Consider the following 23,473-nt stretch of genomic DNA (forward strand, 5'->3'; position numbering starts at 1 on the left):
AGTAACCAAGGTAATAGGAAAATTATGCTGAGAAAAAGGGCAGCTGAGTGGAGTTTCTTTGCAAACCTTCACCAAAGATATATCTACAAAGTAAACCAGTTAAAAATCTTCATAAATAGCTGTGTGTAACAAAGACAGAGGATGTTTCAATTTGTGGTGGCAGAAAATTGATCATCAGTGCTCTAAGTGTCATAATGCTGTACGAAGATTCAGTCTTTATAATTAAAGTTAATTATTCATTTTGCTTTTCAGAATGAAGTGTTTAATTCTGAAAACTAAATTAAGCTTTTCTTTCCTCTGTTTGTGACTACTTGGGTTCTTCACCTGAACTGTGGATGTAATAACTCATAGGAATGTTGCGAGGAATCATTAATTCTTAAGTCAGAGCTCTTGGATGGAAAGGTTTTTTGTTTTATCTTGTGTAGCTTTTAGCTAAGAACCTGATTCCATTTTTCCTGCCCCAACAACTGCTTTCCATTTGTTTTGTGTCTTAACAGTGTTACTTCCCACTGCTTTTTCAAACTGTGATGACAAATTGTTGATTGTATTTATTTCTCCTAGAGTGTAAATATAGAGAAGCTGCAGGGGACAACCATCAATATATCCACTGAAGATGGGCTGCTGAAAACTAAATATCTCTATGCAGAATCAGCATCTCTCTCCTCAGAATCTGGTGATATTATGCTGGGAAGTGTTCATGGTAAGAAGGAAGTCTGTCACAAATGAAGCTGCTTTGAAGGTGTTCAGTAATGTTCACAGTAACAAATGGACCAATGCATAGACTGTCACTAAATAAGCTGTGCACAGCATGCAAGCAAAACAGTTCTATTTCTATTAGAGACAACTGATTTTTTGCCACCTAGCAGACTGTATTTTTGAAAACAGTTTCATAAGCACACTTGTTAATAGCCAAAAGCATATATTATATGAAAGAAATGTCTTTCATATAATAACACATACTAAGAACATAAAAATATTCTAAAATTCAGCAATGGAAATGATACTAAAAGTTGTCAGCAGGCTTCTCTTCCCCTCTCCCCATCTTTTATTTTCTTCATAGGAAAAGCTGATCTCTTAGACAGATAATCTACTAAGAACTATTGTAGGAGAGAGTCATAATGAGAAGTTTTTATTAGAGATAGCCTGTGTGTTTGCTGGCATCTTATGTTGAGAGTGATGACAGCTTCTGTTTTTAGAAGAAGTTCTTAGAACTTCTTAGCAGTCTCTAAACCATCCACCCTTGGGTGTCCTTCCCCTAGATCTAAAACTAATAAACTGCAGAGTATTTTATTGAAGCAGCAGCTGAGGTTCAAATCTGGTGTGGTTTTCTAATTTAACAAAACTCCCACTGAATTCAGACTGTGCTATAAAGCATTTGTGGTGATTTAACATTGAGTAAAACAAACTGGAAGATGCACAAAGAAAATTACTCCGCTCTGTCAGAGTTTCAGATTTTCAGCTATATCCCTTAAAAAGAATTTTCTACAATTGCTAAGAAATTATGTTGTCATCTTGCTTGAAAAAATACTTCTTTCTTCCTTGAAGGAGCAACTCCTCTGTCCCTTTATATTAAATGTGAGAATGGTTTCTAAACCTGTTAGGTAAAGTTAATTTTAGCATGCACTGACAGAAATAAGCTGCTTTTTCTCCTGTTATTGTATTTTTCTAACATGTAGGTTTGTATTATTTCTGGAACTTCTGTCTGATAAACTGTGCTAGTTTGGCTTTTTCTAACTTTATACAGTATAATTATATTGTGGAGTGATCAATTTGTGAGCAGGTCCAATCTTTGTGCACATCCAAGAGTTAATTTTTATTTTCTTGTTACAAAAATGAAATCATAACTGCTGTAGTTAAGAACTTACTTTCTTCAGTAATGCTTCTTGCCATTAAGCTGAAAAACAATGTGAAAACAAATAGAATCGTATCCAAATTATGCAGACATTTCTTATGTTACTTCAGAATTATTTTTATGACCTCTCTACTAAATGGGCCTGGAACACCTAATGTTATTTTAGCTTTAAAAAAAAAAATTGCACATTAACATTTGCTTGGTAATTTTACCCTATTTTTTGAGGAGAAAAATATTTTCTGTACAATATCGTGTTCCCCAATCATGTTTTAATAGCCAAGGCTTTTAAAGTACACAAACATGTATTAGCAGACAAGATAACTCCTAATATAAATTTCTACTATTAAAAAATGGTGTCTTTCACTTCTGATTTTTGCTCATGAGGTACCTTGATTCCAATGGTTTTGTCTGTAAACACCTGGACAGATTGTTTGTTTCTTGGGCAGTTGAAGTCACCGTTTCCCTACAGCTGACACCATAGGTGGCATCAAATCAGCACATCCTGCACAAAACTAAGCTGGATTTCATTGCTTTTGCACTGGGAAAATTGAAGTTAGGGCAGCACAGACTTTACAAACCTGTCTGAGACACATTTTGTGGTTGAAACTCAGGCTGTAATATCAGGACACTCAAACTTTCACAACTGCTTATTTGCTTCATGCTCCTCTGGCAAAGGAGTAATGCATTGTTTTAAAGGAGTTTGTTTTGGGTAATTTTCATGAGCTTCTGTAACAGGCATTAGAGGTGTCAGGTGCTATTAAGCTTTTGAGTTGACACCTGAAAAAGAAATTTGATCCTGAGGAATTTCTTCTTTATCTAAGAGCCAATACCATTACAGCGAGCCTTCTCTACCAAGGGGCATATGGGAGGAACAGGAAACCCCTCTTTGCAGCAGTCCCAAAGTCTTGGGTTGAGTTGCATTAGCTATTAATTTATTTAATAAATCTAGTTTAAATTTGGATTAGATATCAAATTCCTTCCCAACTAATGTTTAAAGTAGGCTCAGTTAGACCAAGCTTGCTCAAGCCTTGTCTAGATAAGCTTTGAGTATTTTCAAGTCGAGAGTTTGTATGACCTTTCTGTTTGTCTTGGTCCACCTCTGAATTATTTTTCTGGCAGGGAAAAAGTGTTTTTTAATCATAATTTCCATTACTACTTGTATGCATTATTGCTACTTTTTCCTCCTCCTTGTTGCACCACCATGAGAAGAATGTCTTTTTTTCTCTGTACCTCCCATTAGGTAGTTGAAGGCCACAAGAACACTCCTCAGCCTTCTCCTTTTAAACCAAAACAAACATGCTCTCAGGGCATCTCTAGCTTGGTCTGGGTCCCTGATCTTCTCAATAGCCTTCTCTGGCCTTAGTTAAGGACACCAGTGTCATTCTTGACTTGAAAGCACAGAACTGGACACAATATTCTAAGTGCAGTCTCACAGAATGTGTTGACATTGTGCAGCATTGGTGGTTCTGCCATAGGAGTATGTAGCTAAATGGAATTTGATTTCTACATGTTGCATATTTTTCAAGGGTCTACTTATGAAAACAGGTAAGAAAACCCCCAGAAAAATGCAGAACAGCCCCAGGGGCTGTATGCTTACAGAATTTGATCTACCTTCAGCTGCTCCATGGGAGCTGCTGGCTGACAAAACCCCGGGTCTTTTTGTAGGTTGTACCAAACTAAGTGCCAGCCATGATAAAATGAGGGAAAGGATGGGATAATCATAGCATGGATTTTAAAACCAGCAAAGAGTGAAACCAAACATCTTTCAAGGTCGTTGAAAACTGCTTTTGTTTCTGCTCTGATTTTTAGAACTCTCAAGTATTTTGTACAGTATCTGCTTGAAAAGATGAATTTAAGACTGTTGATGATAGGCTGCTTTTCTAGCTTTCAGCTCATGAACCACTAAGAAAAATACAGGTCATATACAGTGGAATGCACTCTGCCCTAATGGTTGTTTACTACTGTGTAATTACACAAGATAGGGTAGAGCTTAATCCATCTGCAATTTTTAAAACCTCTTCTGAAAATCTGAAAATTATGGTTACTGTGTATTGCTGAACTGCCCTCAGTTTCTGTGATCAGCATTAGTCTTCATTCTGCCTTTCTCTTGGGAGGATGAGAGAATGGCAGGGATGACATGGTGTGGTTTAGTTTTTAATTTAGAGCATTTTCTGTGACACTTTTATGCATGGAAATGGAGAAGTTTGTACAATTTAGTTAGACTGTTAGTAGGATAGATGTCTCTTCTGTTAGGAGGTACATCTGTTGTCCTTCCAGATTCTCTTAATGTTGTAGGTGAAAGGGCAGAAAAAGTATTTTGAAATTTCAAGGCTGGAACACTTGTGCCTGTTTAAAGTGATGCAAGTTCAGTAGAAGACCATTCTACATTTTGTGCCTTACACACTTTGTTTGATGTTCTCCACTTTGTCCAACATACTCTAACTGAAGTCAATGGAAATGTTGACAAGGGGTTATCATGCACAAAACTCTTACAAAATGTAAGAGTTTTGTGTACTCTTAACAAAGAGTAAGTTTGGAGGGAGTAGGAAATGTTCAGTGGGTCCAGGAAGTTGCCTTTGCAGATAACACACAAGATTCCCTCCAGCAGAGATGGAGTGTAGGTATATAAAAAAGGAAAACAGAAACTGTTTGTTATTCATGCAACTGAATTTAAATCATCTCTAGTGCTGTTGCAGGCATCAGAGCAATTAACAAAAAATTGCCCAAAGTAAATTAAGGCAATATTGTGCATTAGCCTTGCACATGCCTCTCTACATTTTTTTTCTCCCTCAAATCCAGGTGGTATCTTTGAATTCACTCAATATCTTTCTTGTCTGGAATCACTTAATTATAACCCATATATATTGAGACTTTTGTTTGTAAAGCAACAATATTAATAATAAATAAATAATATGTTTCAATAATATGTTTTTAACATTTTTCCCCTTTTCATTATAGGTAATACCAACCTTCAGACCAAAAGAGGGAGTATCACAGTAGGTAGGTTCTGCCTTCTCTGTCTCTTTTGCTCTTCCCTTATCCTTTCTAAAGACTAAATATTCACAGGGGAAGTGAAGAGGAGGTGATTTCACACAGATGTTTTTGCCTCATTTTCAGGAGTAGCCCTGATAAGTGTGGCTGAATAAGACCCTTGCCAAACTCAGCCTTTTGTGGTTGGGCAAGGCTCAAGATCTCACTGGACTTTGCACAAGTGAGGCTGAGTCTAGCTGTCATCTTTTAGATATAAATGGGATAAAAGGACTGAGAAAATTCATAAGTCTACATCAAATGCAGTTACGCCCTTACTGTAGTTCTCTCTCTTACATTTATTGCTGTCAGTGATTAGCTATATTTAATTTTTATATCAGGAAGCTAATCATTGATGTATTACTTATTTGAGGAGGTAATGGGAAGGCTTGTGATAATTTCAGTATCCTCAAACTATTATGCCAATAGTTTTTCCTTCAGAAATGGAAACAGTTCATAAACCTTTTCTTGGGAAGCTGGGAATTTATATGACAGGGTAACTCAGAGCTATCAGTTATGGTGTACCTTATATCAGTGCTTTTTATAGCACACAAACACCAAAGTGAGAAACTCAAATTCTAATTATTGATATGGCAGGAAATTGAAGTAACACTGAACTTTGTCTAAGATTTTGTATATTTTGAATGTAGAAAGATTTCCTCAGGCCCTGATCTTGAAGATTTTAACTGTAGGCACTCACTAAGCATGTTCCAGGGACCATCTCTAGGATGTGTTCAGGGACTGTTAACAACTCTTCTTGTGTTTCTAAGAGCTCTGTATTAGCATTCCTGGAAAATGAATGCAAGACACATTCTTATGAGTTAGTCATTAAACCACAGAATTAAATTCAACTTGCTAGGCTGTTTTTCCTTTTCTTAAATAAACTCATAGGGTATGAAGAGTGTTTAAATAAAGGTTTCTTAATATAGGAGGTAGCTTTTTCCATCAACAGATGATGATTATTTTCCTTAACTAACCAGGTTCAGCTTTTAAGCATTGGGACACTCTTACTGTTGAAGAAACTTTATTTTTCAGACTTCAATTCTGACAGCACTAGATAGTCTTCATCTTTTCCTAAAGAGCACTAAACATCCCTGGTATTTTTATGGGTTTTTCTAAAGGTAAAACACTTGGAAGATTCAGACTTTCAACTCTTAAAATGTGAGAACACCTCCTACTCAACCAGTTTGCTGAAGGCCTTATCCCTTATTTCAGTTGGAAGGGTCCCACAGTGACCATCCAGTCCAACAAGAGTTGGAGTGTCTTGTTTGGAGGCTCTTTAAACTCTGACAGGCTTGGGGCACCAGCCTCTCTGGGAACCCTGCTCCAGTGTTTGACCACTCTGTCTGTAAAACAATCCTTCCTAAAAAAGAACCATTCCCATGCAAGCTTTCACTGGGCACCAGGGAGAAAAGCTCAGCACCTCCTTGTGCCCTTCCCCTCCCCAGGAAGCTGCAGAGAGCACTCAGCTCACCCCCAAATTCCTTTTCTCCAAAGCAGGCAAGCCAGGTGGATTGGTTGTTTGGGTTTTTTTGGAGCAGAGCAATTTATCAAAAAGAGCCTTTACAACCAATGGATATAATTGAAAATTGGGATAGAAAATAGATCATTGATAGGTAAAAGGATAGCCTGGATAGTTTAGTTAGGAAAGAAATTGTTTCCTTGAGAGATTTCTTTGCTTTGTGTGTTGCATCATTTGTTCTGCCAGGTCCCCATGGTGAGTATGGTCAGGACTGCTAAGGATTTTTCAGTTATGTGTGCAATTTAGTGAATTCTTATTAATAATAATGAAGTCTATTTAGTGAATACATTTCAGTTTCTTATAATACTTTTCATATGACAGTTCTAGAACAATGAACTAAACCAAGAATTTTTGCCAGTTTTCGATCAATAAGAAATACTAGATAGATAGCTGAGCAGGAATTCAATCTTCATCACACTTCAGATACCTTGGAGTTTCATGCTTCCTCCAGTCTATAATCAAATAATGATAAATATTTTGTGTTCCTATAGAGATTGATTTTTGTCACTGATTTTACCATAAACAAGGTCAGTCTTTAGGTGCTATTAGGAAAAGCATGTTTTTACTTAGATTTAAATAAAGATCACTTGTGTTTAATCCTTTCTTTAGTGCTAGGCTGATAAAGTGATGCTAAATGTTACCTTTGTAGGCCTTTCACTGTTCTTTTTGTGCAGTCTTTCTCAAGTTATGTGACTTTGGTTTTATTGTTCAAGCTCTATTTATTTCCATAAAACTTAACAGACTTTTGTCCTTCCAAGGACATCTTGCTTCACTGTGCCCTTTTATTTAATCTTTTTTTCTCTAGTACCAGTAAATTCTTAAATAGCTAAAGCTGCACAAGGCTGACCATCTGTTCTATTTCCAGTAAAAGGCTTTGTCCTTGTTCTCCTCCTTGAAAAACCTGAAGAAAACCTTTTCCCTGTTGGTCCTTAGCAAACTCTGCATTCAAACTATACATTTCTTCCTTATTTTTACCTTCAGTTATTCACATTCATATCAGCTAGCACTGGGTATATATTTGAAAATAAATTGCCTTAGGTTTGATCTGTCATAACCATAAAATATGTATTGTCTCCATTGCTGTTTGCTATGTATTTTATGCTATCAGCCTATGCTTCTTAGTATGGGGTAATTTTTCATTGTTGAAATATTTATTTATATTTGTGCACTCTGTTGTTCCTTATTCTTGGGGGTTTTTAAATCAATTTTCCTTTTATTCCCCTTTATTTGTTAAGAGAGACACAAACTTAAAACAGGATCTTTATGGACTCTGCAGAAGTGAGGAACAATTCTGTGTTTCTTGGTATTCTTAATTGTATCTACACACTTGTATTTAATATCATGTCTGTAACATTCATTACAGAAATCATATTAATTTGTTTCCATGAAATATATTTCATGTTACTTCCATAGGTCAAAGCTTAACAGTTGTTTACTGTGCAGTATTGTAGTGTCAGGTTTAGTGTTTGATAGTGCTGCCAAGCTTTTGGTGGTTTTGAAACTCTGCTGAAGTTTCTTTAGCCATAGGAAACTTTGTATTAGTGAGGTACTCTGGGGAGTCAAAATCTGGCAAGTCATCCTCCCAAAACAGTGTTCCTCAATGGAAAAGTGTTCCATTTCCCTCAAGGTTGTTTTTGGCTTTTCTGGTAAATCTGTGCCCTGGTGAGCCTGTCCCTTCTGCTCTCCTCCTGCATCCTTTATTTTGATGCCTTCTGCAAACACAGTCCAGTCTCTCAAATTTATTTATATTATATTTATAATTATATTTATTAATTTATTTATATTTATTAATTGAAGATCCTGGAACACTTTGTTCAGTCTTGCAGATTCACAAAAGATATCTTCCCACTGGGAAGAATCCCACATGAGCTGCTTTTGCATTTGGGAAGTGGGAAGAGAAAGGCTTCAGGGGATCAATGTTGTCCCTCTGAAGCACCATCAGCTGGTGGAATGTGGCCTGTTTGTAGCTGTTCTCCCTGGAGAGAGCTGCTCTTCTGTCACTGGAGACTCTTCTTCCTTCCTAGAATAGATAAAGGAACTTATTCCAGGTTCTGTTTAAAGCAGAAGAGTCAAAGCCAGGATGTTTCCTGTATCTGTTGCCAGCAAAATCTCTGTCAGGGTTATGTGGAGTTGGTAATTGGCTGTTACTAAATTTGATGGGGAATCTCTGCAAAAACAGCCTTTGCATGAAAACTTCTAGTGATCACTGCTTAAAAAGTGCATTAAAAAGGTTGATGCATGTCAAATTTTCCACTTCTAATGACTTTACCTTTTCAACTATTATGAACAACCTTTTAAAAAATCACCATTTAAAATCAATATTTCATTTTCACTTAGACAAGCAAAACTCTTCATTGTTAATGAAGAGTTAATTTTCTTTTTTCAGATTTTGAACAGACTTTCTTTAGTACAGTCTTGAAATGGCAGAAGCATTCACATCCAGTTCTAGTTATTAATGTTTTCTTTTTAGCCAAAGCCCTTCTCAGTTTCTCAGCTGACTAAGTATGGATTAGCTGGGTTCTTTTGATTACTTTCCCCTCCAAAGAAATCAGCTTTAGCTGTGGGATCAAGATTCTTTTCTGTGTTTTTGCTGTTGTAAGCAATGCACTGATCTTTGGCATCTGTGCTTGAAACCTGGGATCAGAAAAGCTCCAGATGAGTTTACTTAGAGCTAAAACTGTATGGCAAGTATAAAATGTTAATTTGAGACATCCTTGTTAGTTAATCAGGTTCATTCCCTCATTAATGCTTTTCCTTTTTAAAGCTTTTTCATTCAAGTTTCTTTTTAGCTACTTCTAACAATTTGGTTGTTGGGTTTTTTCTATGCATATTCAGAAACCAGTGTCTATCAGTGTCTCAGGATTTCTTGCCAATACTTTAATTTCTAGCATTGTCTCTAAAAATACCTCTCAGTAACTGCCTTTTGCTTGTGTACCAAGGTATTTTTTTATGCTCCTCTAGATTTTGTTTTTTATAATTTCTTTGCAATTCTTATTAGGTATAAATGTGTTCAATAGTTTGAACTCAGTAGTTTGAAGGTAGTTGAACTCTTTGGGACTTCACTTAATATTGTGGAAGTCTATGTGTTTAAAATTGGAATACATTGCAAATAGACTACTCAAGTATACACTTAAAGCTTCTTAAAGGCTTTCTGTTTGTAAAAATGCTTCTTTGCAAAGTTGTATGATCATAAATTTCTGCTAATAAGGTATAAAAGAAAATTTAGGCCTCTCTATTCCAAGGCACAGAACAAATAATGTTGTTTTCCTGGACATATTAAACCATTGTTGATAACTCAGATGTAGTGAATCAGACTTTACAAATCAGCCTGTGTTCAGTTTTTCTGTGTAACAAGATATTGCAGTGCACCCCTGCTTGGTTTCTTGGTTTCTGCATGGGGTAGCTTTCCTGGGTAAAGTTCTCCCTGCACAGGGTCTGAGCAAATGAACTCTTTTGGAAGCTAAAAGAGATATTAGTATTCAAGTTTCATGCTTGATTTTCACACAAAGACATTCCTGTAGAAAGATGTGCACTGTTGGGCCCTTGTAATGTAGAATAACTGCAGAGCCACAGCCTGAGGAGCAGAGTGTGCCCCAGTTCTGGAGTGGGGAGATAGAGTAACAGGTTTCTGAAAAATCCTAAGTGAAGGCTGACAGTCTGTAAATTATTTTGTATGTGTATATTATGTAAATTATTATGTATATTATGTATAATCTGTAAATTATTATGAATATTAATAAATATTATTATTCTCAAGCACAAAAGAATTGATAAAAATCAGCTTGAGGTATAAAGAAATATTCTGGAAAATGTTTACTTAAAAAGAGTGATGATACACAAATTCTTTCCTTTTGTTTTTTAGATTCATCAGATGGAAGTCTAAAAGCTTCTACATATCATGGGACAATAGATGTTTATGTCAGTCAATTAAGAAAAGTGGATCTGAAATCCCAGAAAGGTTAGCAAACTAAATCAAATATTTTTTCTAGCAGATTTTGATGTAAAAGAAAAGGAGATAAGGGTTTGTTTTGGGGTTTTTTATCTGTCTGTGAAAAATAGTTTCCGATTGTTGGTAATTTCCTTTTTTCTGGTATCATTATTGGAAGATGTCTGTAAATACTTGAAATACAATAAGCTCTATCAGGGACAAGAATACTTAAGATGGATTAAATGTGTTTGTGTTTTTCAATGTTTCTCTTTTTTTTGTCTGGCAATATGCCCAGCAGAATTCTGCTAGGCTGGCTAGGGTTACAGTGTTCCTTTGCCTTGAGCACAGTTTTCTCCATGCTGCTGTATGTGCAGTGATCACTGGCACACATACATTTATTTTTCTTGCCTTCTGATTGAAATGTCCAACTATGAAAATTTGAAGGCAGAAAAGCAAAGATGGGAGAGCCTTACATTACCATTTTCCTTCTTTTTCTCTCCTGCTTACTCAGTTAAATTCCTCTTCACAGTTAAAAGCTCACACACAAAGTTGAATTAATATCTGTTTTGCTGAATTCATTCAGTTTTGGCATTCTGAAGATATGATACTGTAAATTACAGAGCCCTGAATGCATCTTGTTAATCCTGGTTTGGAAAAAAAGAAAGAAAACACCAAAAACCCAAAATGCCAACAAACAAAAAAAATCCAAACCAAGCCAAAACACACCACAGCATTTTTATACTTGACTTTAATGTCATGTCAGACACTTCAGGTGGTTTGGTCCACTTCTGTCTCCTGTGAAACAAAGCCTGTGCCCTGCTAAATGCTAACAGTTACTCAAAATGGGACTCATGATGTCAATGAATTGAAATAATTTGTGCATCTTTCTGTACAATCTATTTTGGCTTCATCAGTGCAAAGATGTTTATTTTTATTTTATTTCTTGGTTACCTTTAGTATCACTTATTTTGCTAAGTTAATATCTCTTTGAGCTAGAAGAAAAGAGGAATGTATTCAATAAAAGCTAATTAATGTTATTTTCAAAATATTTTCTAACATCTCTTCTGGCAGCACAGTTTAGTAAAGGCAGAGTTGAAGCTCTGTTTACCCTGTAAATTCAGAGTAACTGCCGACAGCTGCAGTGTAGAAAATGTCCCACTTGTGCTAAATGAGCTGCATGTGTGCTGGGTTTTGTGAGTCATCACTGAGCAACCCTCCAAAGAGGACCCAAAGACGAAGACCTTTTCCCTTTCCTATTCTAAGGCTTTTGTGTGTCCAGCAAAATGCAGGCCTAAATTATACTGGAAGTTATTTGCTCATCAGAGCTGTCACAGGCAAGTGATTCTGCTGTGTGTGAATTGCTCAGCCAGGGTTGCTTTCTGGTGCTTCTTTGCTGTTATCCTTACCATGTTCTGCTGAAGCTTCTGGGATGGATGTCAAGAAACTTTTATGTTTTTCTAAAGTAAATGTTGAAATTGAGCAAACACTAAGGAACACATAAAAAGGAAGCATATTCTGAATTTCTCATGTTTTTGATCTAATGTGTAGGAGAGAGCTCTCAGACTTTGTGACTGAGTTATTCCAAAGATGACTAATGTGGCCAGGTTGGGGGCCCCGTGTCTGCCTTTGGTCTGATGCATAGATATTTAGGGGCAGCAGAAGTCAGAATTTCTGGTTTTAATCTCAAAGTAGAATTATTCAGGCCACCAAAGCAGCAATTTTGCTACTAGCTTACATTTTAGTGATGCACAGTCTAAACTGGTAAGTCAGTTTTGAGACTGCATCTGTTGGGGGATGTGAACAGCTGGCCCTGAGCAGTAAAGCAAAGACAATTGCCAGTGTTCACAGTGAGTGAGCAGCACCTCATCCTTCCAGAGGAGCAATTCTTTCATCATGTGCCATGCAGTGACTGGGTTATTTGTCAAGTCTGCCCTGTCCTTGCTCTGGAATATGAATATACAACTAGAAGATGAACTTAGTGAGATCTATTATATTTGCTTCCCTTGATCATTCCTGTAAAAACATCCTCTACCAAACTATTTATTTTCATGTCTGTGAAGGAAATGCTGTGATGCCATTTTCTATATATGACATACTCTGTTTATGATAAAGGAAGATACCTTCATTTATCCTTTCAGTGACCACAAACAAGAGGTTACTGTTTCTGAAGACTTTAAAAAAAACCCAACCAAGCACAACCAAATGATGATTTGATTGGAGTTAGTGAAATAATGGAGCATTTCATGCTTTGATCTCAGGGTTAAACTAACTAGCTTGCACTTCATTTTATACCAGGTTCAATTACAGTCAAGGTACCTGCATCTCTCAAAGCCTATTTAGAGCTGTCTGGAAGAAAAGTGGATGTAAGCTCAGAGATCCAGTTAAAAGAAACACAGAGTGCCTCCAAAGATGATCATGTAACTCTAAGTGGTAAGGCTTACTAATCTTGGCTTCCAATAAATGTCTGTCTGGCCTAAGTCAAAGGCATCTACATTTCTTTATTAGTTTATTGCCGTTGGCAGCTGCTTGTTTAATCTGCTTCACTTTCAGATGTTTGCTTGTGCTGTTCTACTCCCCATGTTACTGGAGGACTTTGAAATTTTATTTGGTAAATGACTTGTGAATGTAATCAACTTCTAACAAAAGCCTTAGAGCCAAATTCCTCCTTAGTGTTAGTCCAGTGAATTTGTGGGAGATAATTCAGGGCTGAATTTGACCCATTGCTTTGTTGGCTTAGAAACTCACATAGACTTTCCTAGGCAATCTATTATATTCAAAATATAATAATTAAAAAAATCTGTCTGACTCAAAGGGAGAAATAAAAGGGATAATGGCATATTTATAAATAGTATGTAGTGCAGGATAGGCTGAGAAATGATGGGTGGGAGATGAGAAGAGCAGAAGAAGCTGGAGCTGGAGGAATAGAGACAGAGTACATGGAAAGGTACCTGCAATTACTGGAACTATTCTTGTAAGGCAATTAAAATTGAATCCCAGGTCTTGCTATTTCCTGCTTTAGAAAACAGTTGCACAATTCACTGTCAGGGTGTGTATTTCTCTCCCCCACTCCAGATGTTGCTATCTAGAAGTTAAGGCTGTTGCTTTTACCAATTCCACAGTTTGCTCTAGAGAAAACATTAACTGAGTGTGTCTGAGGGCTCCAGCTCTGTTTGAATGTGTTATGTCAGTGTGACCTGCTGTGACAGCAGATGGGGTAAGGCTTGGAGTTTTAAACCTAAGAAAATATGCACAAAAACTCTTTTCCTCTCCCATGTAAGATGGGGATCTCAGAGTCAGGAAAACATTGGAACTGTAATTATATAATTTTAGGATGTAGCCTGCTTATATATCTCTTCCTGCCTAGGAACAGTAACTAGCACTTAAATTTAGTACTGGTTATTAAATACAGTTTTTACAAAAACCATAATTAGAGGTTGTCAGGGTAGAAATCTGTGGAAGGACCCCAGGTTCTAGCATGACTTGGTGTAATGAATCACCTCAGCAGTAAAATAAGACTTCTCAGTGAATGAGGACCACCAGCCAATCAATCATCGGCTACTTTGGCAACATTAAAGATAAGGACGGTGTTTCAAATATCCCCAGCTGAATGACTTCTCTGGTTTCACAACCCAGTCAGTGTTTGTGTGGGACAGTCATCACTGAAGCAGATGCAATTTTTCCCACTGTTCTGTATGGAACCACTGTTCTGTATGGAAATGATCTTGGCACTTGAGGCCAAAAGCAGAAACTCTGATTAGTTAACTCTCAAACATACATGTCCCAAAGGCACAGAAATCATCAAGAATTCTGCAGAGGCAACAGCATTAGGCCAGTGCTTATCAGTTGTTTAAAGAAGTTGCAGCATTACATAGAAAGAAACAGGAAGTAGTTCCCTATTTCTCTTTACCTTACAGTGTATTCTTTCTGCACTTGTCCCCTCACTATCAACAATTGCTTCTTCCTAAAGGTGATATTTGGTAATTTTCTTGTACAAGTAGATTTTCAAATAATTGAAAATCATTTAATACAATTCCTGTATCCTGGGGCATTATTCACTGTTGAAGTTTCAGGTACAAGATCCATAGCTGTCCTGCTGTTGTGACTGAAGAAATGTAAAATAGAGAGTGAAGAGGGGCTTTGCCAAGTGGTTAAAAACTGTATCACAAGAGCATGGCAGTTGAGGAGTTTTATGCTTTTGAGTTCAAAGATTAGTTCAAAACCAGATGATTTTTCAGAAAATCCAATTCTCATGTGAGTAACACAGGCACTGTGACCTTTTAGGAAGCTTTGCTTGCCTCTGGGAATACATGAATGTGTTAGAGAGAAGGCTGTCCAGGGGGAAGACAGGGCAGAGTTCTGTGACTTGCTTAAACATGCAGATATTCCTGCACTTTGCTGCTCTAGGAAATCCTTCCCTGCTGCTTTAGAGCAGTTCTCATGTGCCCTATCACCCCCAGTTCCACACTGAGGGCAGTCAGTGCACCACAGCCCCACCAGCACCTCCAGGCTTGGTCAGTCAGCCAAGGAACAGAGTGGGATTTAGTGAAAGCAGGATGGTGGAAGTCTGCAGTGAGTGCTCCAGAGACAAAGGATGGGAGTGGGAAAATGGGTTTGCTCTTTTAGGAAAAGAAGGGACTTTCCTGCAAAATGGAGACACTTGCTGAGAAAGGGAGGGAACTGGAGAGCAGTGACAGGGAGTTTTCATTCTTTGAAGTAATTTGCAAGAGCAAATTACATCTGTTTCCATTGGCAGTCTTGAAAGCAGTATGTATGCTATAATGAAATGTTACAAAAACAGAGTTCATGCTCAGCACTGGTCCAGCTTCCATCAGTGGAAGTGTTTGGCTGCCTTTACAGTGCTTGAGTAATTCCAGTAATTTCTGATTGCAATCATGTCAAGGTGTAAGGTGTTCTTTCTTTTCCCTGGCTAGAAGAGAAGCCCTTCCTGCTCAATGTCTGCCTGCTCCCTGTCTCCAGGTGTGCCTGTGTTCTTAAATCTTATCTATAGGTACTACATGTGGTAAGAGAAGGACTAGCAGGCTAAAAAGTGTCAAATATTTAAGCAGAAAATGAACTTAGAAAACTGTTATGTCAAAGGGCTTGCAAGCATGTTGAAGGTCAAGGTTAAAGTTCATATAATTTTGATTCACATGCTTTTTAGGCCACTTTCCAATAAGTTAAGTTCTAAGTACAAAGGTAGGAGCAATTACCTGTGTAGTCCCGAGAGGAGCAATATTTAAATAATATCAGGAAACAATAGTGTTACACCATTGAAAACAAACAGCATGTTAACATGATTGTTCTGTAAAACTCAAAATAATCCTTTGGCTTTACATGGCATTAGTAATACTTAGCTGGAATGTGTCCAGTTTTGAGTACTGTGCTTTGAAACTGTAGAGTCTCTCAAGGAGAACATGTGATCAAAGTCCTGAAATCATGATTAACAAGAGAATGAAAAGTTCTGGTTTTGTCTCAAAAGAGAAAACAAAGGGAAGGGAAGATGCATTCTTCTAGTATGTAAGAAGTTGCTACAGAGAAATAAAGAGATAAATTGTTTTGTCAACTGGCAGTAGGACTAGAAATTATAACTTGACCTTATATAAAGGAAACTTAACTAAATAGCAAGATAAACTTGCTTGTAGCACTTGTCTGGGGGGCAGTAGGACTGTCAGTGCTGCAGGTTGTGAAGACCAGGTGAGCATCTCAGACTAAATTCAGTGCTCAGGAAAGGCTTCAGCCCTGGTGTCTCTTGTCTCAGGTTGATGTGACCATCTGCTCCCCCCCACCCCACAGTAACAAAGGAAGGTTATCAGGCATGTGGGTGGATGGGGACTGAATGAAATGCAGCCACTGGACACACTTCAGCCACTTTGGTTGCCAACTTGTGTGTTGACCACTGTGAACTTGCTGGAAAAAGTCTTGCAGTCATTCAGGGACTCTGTTTGAATCCTTGTAGCAAATGGTGTCAATTTCCAAACCTAATTGTCTGGAAAATAACCCATGTAAATCTCATCTTTGAGTGATGCCAGGGATTCACCTGATTTTGGATGTTTCTCCATCCCTGCCCCAGTTCTAGTGCCAAGTTCATATCCAGTGGCAACCTTTCACCTGATGCCATCTGCTTGGTGCTGAGGAATCTTTTAACTTTGCAGGCAATTCATCTGGTTTGCAGCAGCTCTGTGAATTTCCATGGTAAATGTCCCACTGTCACAGCCACATTTTCCGAAAAATCCTTTCCTTAGGATTTTTTCTTCTGAGAAGCTGAGAGGCCTCAGGAGCAAAATGTAAGCAATGGTTATCTGCTGCTGTGGAATGCAACAGGTGCATCTGTGATTGGTCTCATGTGGTTGTTTCTAATTAATGGCCAATCACAGTCAGCTGGCTCAGACTCTCTGTCTGAGACACAAGCCTTTGTTCTTAATTCCTTTTCTATTCTTATCTAGCCTTCTGATGAAATCCTTTCTTCTATTCTTTTAGTATAGTTTTAATGTAATGTATATCATAAAATAATAAATCAAACCTTCTGAAATATGGAGTCAGATCCTCATCTCTTCCCTCATCCTAAGACCCCTCTGAACACTGTCACAGTCCCACCATGCCCCAGGTGCTCCTCAGAGGCTGTGAATATTTGTTGTTGTTACTGTGTCTCCCTGTTTTTACCTTCTCAACTGGCAAACCTCTATGTTTTTCTGTCTCTACACAAAGAGCTTATGCTTTGGTTTTTTCCCAAGTGGAGACATGCTTGCTCCCAGTTGTTGTCAACATGACAACAATTGCAGCAGTTAACCGGACTTTTAGGTTTTGGTGCTAATCCCATCCTGGCTACAGCACAAGAGCTTTGCTGAGCCACCTGAGAGCAGTGTTGCTCTGAGCCATGCCTCTGGTGACCATGCAGGTAATAGAAATCTCCCGTGTTAATTTATGCCTTCCCTCAGATGTGTATACAGGACATGCAGAGCAAATCTCCCATTGACTTCTCTAAATCCTTCTCCCCTGTGAAAATTTTCAAATTGTCTCTACCTTGTGGGTTGATTGAGTATCCAATTATTCTTTTAATACTGCAGAACTTCTTAGCTGGCCTTCCTCTTCCTGTGCCTCTGGAGAGTCAGCCTGTCTGTAATTACCAGATTCCTTTGAAAAGATGGACATTGACACTTCTGTTGTATCTCTGATGTTTTAGGTTTCTCTTACTAACATGCTGCTTCAGGTCTTCTCATGTTGTCGTCATATTGCAAGAGTTCTATTGTCATTATGTTGCAAAGGTTCCATATTGCTAGAGTTTTGTACCTCCTTGATGTTTCTTGTAGGCAGTTCCTCTAGCACTGACTCTTCCCTGTCCTCACAGTAGTCAACTGACTCCAGTTCTTCCCTCAGCCAACCAATCCACTCTTTTATAACACTCTTCTTATTGGCTACTGGTGTGGCCTGTTAAAATCAGGCCTGCTCCTAATCTTTAATAATTGGTTCAGCTGCAACTCTTTAGGGAATAAGATTACATTCTATACCACCTTCATTTACCCATACGGTATCCCCCCACATTCTCATCCTGCCTGGTCCTCCCCATAGGCTGTGGTGAGAAGCACCTTTCTCCTTACAACAGTCATTCACTCAGGCATGCACTGAATTATTACAACTTTCACATCTGCCTGATGTTCCCTGCTGGAGCAAAGGGGATCTAGCCAGATGTTTCCTGCCATCAGGAATAATTACTTCTCACTGTTCCCTCAGTGGTCCCTCACACAGTAGTGCTGGGAGAACAGCCTGTGGAATGCTGTGGCCTTCCTTTAGGATTGCTTTGAGGCCAGGGTGCCAGAGGGGGCTGACTGTATCAGTCTCTTGTACCATGCACAAAGCTTTATGGATGGATGTGGATAAGAGTGTTCATGATGAGAAATTCTGTATTGCTTACTCCAAGGTAATGTCTGTTTTTTAACTGTCTGGAGTTCAAGGGTTGAATACAAACACAGCTGAAGGGGCAGTGAATAACATGAGACAAGCAACTTGCCTTTAAAAGGGAAATAAGTGAAAGAGCTTGTATTATGTCAGTCTGCTGAAACTTCAGGTTTTATCTTAAGCTTACCAGCTGCACAAGTGCTCCCGCTGTGCAGCTGTCTTGGGTTTGTTGCAGTCAGCATTGCAGTTCAGTCCCAGGAGTAACACTATGTGCTGTCATGCCCCCCCTGTTTAGTCTGTTCTCAAGGCACTTCAGAACTTTCCTTCTTTCTTAGAAGCAGTTTTTATTGACTCTTGGCCACTAGAATTGAGTGGGAAGAGCTTTGTTTTATAATGTCCCTCTACACACTGCCCTCTGTGAAGCCTTGATCCTTAAGCAATATCTTAAAAAAAATAAACAAAGACCCAGGTTCTAGCTGGAAAAGATTACATTCCTTCAAGTCAAATAGAAAGTTCATCCAACTTTTATTAAACACATTAGATGAGATGCTATCCTACAGATTTTTATTGGTTTCAGCTTGCATTCAATTCAAGCTGTTCACAACCTTTTGATGTATACCACAGTCCTAACACTACCAATGAACAACACTTAAAATATGATTGTCTTCTTGTGTTTTGTGATATGAAAATAGAGCTCTCAACTTCTCCAATCTCCAGGAAGGCAAGTAAATAAACAATCAGTACTTGACTCTGAAGTTTTGCCAAGGTGTTACATTCCTTTAAACACCACAACCTTTTTCCTGGGCTTTAAATTGAAAGGTATACACAGCATAATAGTGTATCTGTCTTCTCCTCAACTCCTGCTGCTGTCTTGCCTGGTAGGTTTTGTAATTAATTTCCCCCCCACACACCTCATTCTCAGTTCAGGAGGCTGTTTCCTTTTGTGATTTAATCAAGCTAATAAAGTCTTCCTCATAATCCACTCATGCTCTCATGGTATCCAGAGTACAAGCAGTGAGTACAGTTAAGACCCAAGCAGTCATCAAAAGGTCTCCAACTAAACCTTGTTGCTTGATTAGTGCCTCATACACAAATTAGTTCAAATATAGGAAATAACTGAACCTCCTACTAGTGATGGGCTTAGTAACCTTAATATTTGCCTCACAGGCAAATTTCCAGGAGTATAAGGAACAAAACTTTTTTCTCCATTCACATAGCAAAACCAAAATGAGAAACAGAGCTCACACAGAAACTCAGCTTTAAAATGGCTCTTGTAAATTTGTTCCTGTGTTCCCTAAACTCTGCTTTACCTTTCTTGCCAAGGTGTAAGCAGTGCATGAAACCAGTTACAGCACTGATTCTGTGCTTCAGTGTTTGTTTCTTGTACAGGAGTACAAGCCATAGTCACAAAAACATGTGAGAGAGGAGCTGGGACCAAGCACTCCAATATGCACTTTCTGGAAATATCTCTGCCCTGCATTTATTGAGTCCTCTCTCCCTAGGAGAAAAAGCTGTATTTCAGTGTTCTACAGCTCTGTTAAAGGATCAGCTGAAATTTTCCTTTATACTTCTTTGTTGGTTCAATTTCTTGTCACCTGGAGGCTGTTTCCTTAAAAACCAGACTGATTAAATGTTTCAAGTGCTATCTATGCTTAAAAGATTCTGTTTTAGTTTTTGTTCTGTACTCTCTGACACAATACTATTGAAAATCAGTGTTTCAGGAAAGCTTTGAGGAACTGAACTTCCAAATTTTAATGGATTCCATATACAACACATTTGTCCAACTTGGTGATTCATCACAGATTTAAGTCTGCAGTTAGATGATGAGTAGAGGTCTGTGGATTGTGCTTTGCTGTAGGAATGACACTGACACTGAGTGTGCTTAAGACTGCTGCTGTCTGGAGCAATGAGGAGTGCAGAAATTGTATTGGGACATCCCCCTGGAGACACCTGAAGGCATGTTGTAGTCTGATAACAAGGGACACTCAAGTGACTCTGCCATTGTTGGACTCCTGAGAACTCTGTACTTCCAAACCACACCTCAGCCTGTTGTGAATTGCTGTGGGTTTGGCCCATAAACTCAAATGAATCCCTCTTAGAGCTGCTAAAGCTCTGAAATGCTATTGAAAAGTTCTGGCACACAGGCCTGAGTTGTGGAAACCAGTGCAGTGATGTCACTTGGAGTTTTGCCACTGTTTTTGCTGTGGCCAGAATTTAATTTCAGCTGTGTTACAGGTCAGAGCAGAGCATGTTTGCAAAATTGGCTCAGAATCTGCTTCCCTGCCATCCCTCTTGCTATTACAGGCTCAAATTATTCTAAACTTAGAATTCACACAATTAAATGAACACTGAAGTAATAATAAATGATATTTTGTAAAGATAAACCAAAGTGAAGGTTGATCTTGTGATAAAGGCACTGATTTGGCACTTTTAAGATCACAGTTTAATTCCCAATATGGACAAAAATCTTTTGTATAAATTTGGAAGATCACTTTTCTCTCTGGCTCTCAGGTTTTTGATTATAAAATGAGACTGAGTTGAACTCTGTTCTTTGTTAGTGAGCTTTTCAGAGCATGCCTGTGAGTACAGAGTTTATGTGAAACCTGTAAGACAGATACCTCAGGGGTTTTTTTTAGGCCATTATCATAAGGAAACAGTAATACTTGCAAAATGTCCAGGCATCTGGACAATCAGGTCTTACCATGGCTCTTAAAATCTTTGAAATTACAGATCAGTATCTCATGTAGAGCCATGGTTTAACCAGAGCTGGCTATTGAGCACCAGGCTGCCACTCACTCCCCACAGTGGGATGGGGGAGAAAAGCAGAAAAGTAAAAGTGAGAAAAGTCATGGTTGGGATAGAGAGATTTTGAGATTAAGACAGTTTGATGGATAAAGCAAAAGCTGTGCACACCAGCCAAGCAAAATGAGGGATTCTTTCACTGCTTCCCAGGGCAGGCAGGTGTTCAGCCATCCCCAGGAAGGCAGGACTGTATCTCATGTACTAGGTCAGCCAAATGCCATCACTCTGAGTGTCCCCTGCTCCTCCTCCTGCCAGCTGTGATACAGAACATGCCACCATGCAGTTCAGAATGTCCCTTTGGTCATTTGGGGTCAGCTGTCCTGGCTCTGTCCCCTCCCAGTTTATTGTGCACCCCCAGCCTCCTCACTGGCAGGGCAATATTAGAAGAAAAGGCCTTGAAGCTGTGAAATGGCCACTCAGAAATAAGAAATTTTATATATTGTCAACACTGTTTTCAGCAGAAATCTAAAATATGGTTCATCCTAGCTACTATTAAAAAAATAACCCTATCCCAGAGAAAAGCAGTACATGTAGGGTCTGTGTGGCAAGGTTGCTGGCAGGGCTCTAGGGGTGGCTTCTGTGAGAAGCTGCCAGAAGCTTCCCCTGTGTCCTACAGAGCCAGCACCAGCCTGCTCCAGGATGAACCCACCACTGGCGAGGGCTGAACCCATCAGTGATGATGAATAACAGAGTTAAAGAGGAAACACCCTACAGCAGCTGGAGAGAGGAGTGAAAATAAGTGAGAGAAACAGCCCTGCTGATGTGGAGGCCAGTGCAGAAGCAGAGGCAGGGAGTGCTCCAGATGCCAGAGCAGAGATTCCCCTGGTGCAGCCCCTGGGGCCTGCAGGGGTGCAGAGATCCATCTGCAGCTTGGGGAGGGATCCATGTCAGAGCAGGAGAGCATCAGGAGCTCTCCTGCAGAGGAAGGAGTGGCAGAGATGATGTGTGACCTGACCAAAACCCCATTCTCTGTCCCCCTGTACCTCTGGTGGGGAGGAAGTAGAGAAATCAGCAGTGAAATTAAGCCTGGAGCAAAGGGAGGGGTGAGTGGGATATGTTTTAAGATTTGGCTTTATTTTTTATTACCCTTCTCTGAGCTGATTTGGAATAAATAAAATTAATTTTTCCCCAAGTCAAGTCTGTTTTCCCTGTGACAGTAACTGCTGATTGAACTCTGTCTGTCCTTATCTTGATCCATGAGCTTCTTGTTACATTTTTCTCTGGCCTGTTCATTTGAGGAGGAGAATGGTGGAGTGGCTTTGGTAGGGACCTGACATCCAAGCAGGGTCAACCCACCATAACACATTTCTTAGCTTAGAATAAAAAAGTGCAGTTCTATATAATAAAATCCACAGTTCTATTGTGAAGATGTATTATGGGAGAGTAGATTAATGTTAAAAAAATGTATCAAGAAGGAAATGCTTCTGCTAAAAGTACATAAATTCTACCAAATAAAAGTGCTCTAAGTGCTTCCAGGGAGCTTGTAAAAAAATGACAATGTGAAGATGATATGTTTACTGTGTGTCAAATTAAACTAAGACAACTCTCTTTTCCAGGTCACATGAATCAAAGGGATGAAACAGACAAATGGATTAAGGCTGACACACAAAATGGCAAAGTGTGTCTTAAAAGCCAAAGCTGGATCCAGTCTGTCAAGCTGAAGAGTTCTTAAAGGTGAAATAGGCCAAAGAAATTAAATCAAGAAACTACAAAGGAACATTTCTGTAAAATTATGAAAACTTTTGGATGAATATTCTTAATATAAAAGAGAAACTATTAAAAATGAGAGAATTTTAACCCAAGATTTGCCTGTGACAGTGCTGGTGCTAAACAGTCTGGTTTACGTTTAGTGCCTTTTAGGAACAGGATGATCTTACATATTCAGAATTCATATAATTTGACCCACTTACCATAGCAGTTTAAAAGCTGATAGCTTTCAAACAGAAATTTGGAGTTGTTTTTTAAAAATGTAAAAAAGCATGTTCAACACTTCCAAGATGCCATACTTTGCAAGCTCTGTTGTACTTTTAAATTAAATGTCTCAATACTGTGGGAATTCTGCTGGTTCATGCAAAATGCAGAGAATTTTCTTCCTCCAAATTGTATCATGGATAGGAAAAAATCACTTTCAGTGTGGTTCTTATGTGGTCTTCTCATTTGGTGTTTGAGCCCTGAGCAGTTTCTGCCTGGCTGATGGGTACTCTCTGTGTAAAAATACTTCTGTGAAATGACAGCACTTGCTCTGTGTCATCCTGAGCCTCTGGTTTGTGGATAGAAAGAAGAGCTCCAGCTCTGTCTACCACTGCTCACCTGCAAAGAAAAGCTTTTAAGAGAAATAAAAGTACCATGGATCTGGCTGATTTCAAGGAGGAGCACTCTTCCAACTGGACTTAGGGGAGAGTCCACCTGAGCATTCCCCTAAGGAGAAGCTGCCCTAGAAGGGAAATGT

The 23,473-nt window shown here is 38.7% G+C and overlaps 1 protein-coding gene across 1 annotated transcript in view; it reads left to right on the forward strand.

The window, feature by feature from the left end:
- The window catches only part of FAM185A (family with sequence similarity 185 member A), a 37,245-nt gene extending 13,772 nt beyond the window's left edge, over window positions 1-23,473 (forward strand). Inside the window, exons 4-8 of the mRNA XM_054276394.1 lie at window positions 562-700; window positions 4,811-4,852; window positions 10,264-10,359; window positions 12,625-12,759; window positions 22,581-23,473. Coding sequence (XP_054132369.1) covers window positions 562-700; window positions 4,811-4,852; window positions 10,264-10,359; window positions 12,625-12,759; window positions 22,581-22,696 — 528 coding nt within the window. The 3' untranslated portion in view covers window positions 22,697-23,473. The remainder of the gene's footprint in view (window positions 1-561; window positions 701-4,810; window positions 4,853-10,263; window positions 10,360-12,624; window positions 12,760-22,580) is intronic.

This window comes from Melozone crissalis, unplaced genomic scaffold (assembly GCF_028551555.1).
Source record: "Melozone crissalis strain CALT ecotype California unplaced genomic scaffold, PUWL_Pcris_2 ptg000004l_1, whole genome shotgun sequence".
NCBI lineage: Eukaryota > Metazoa > Chordata > Aves > Passeriformes > Passerellidae > Melozone > Melozone crissalis.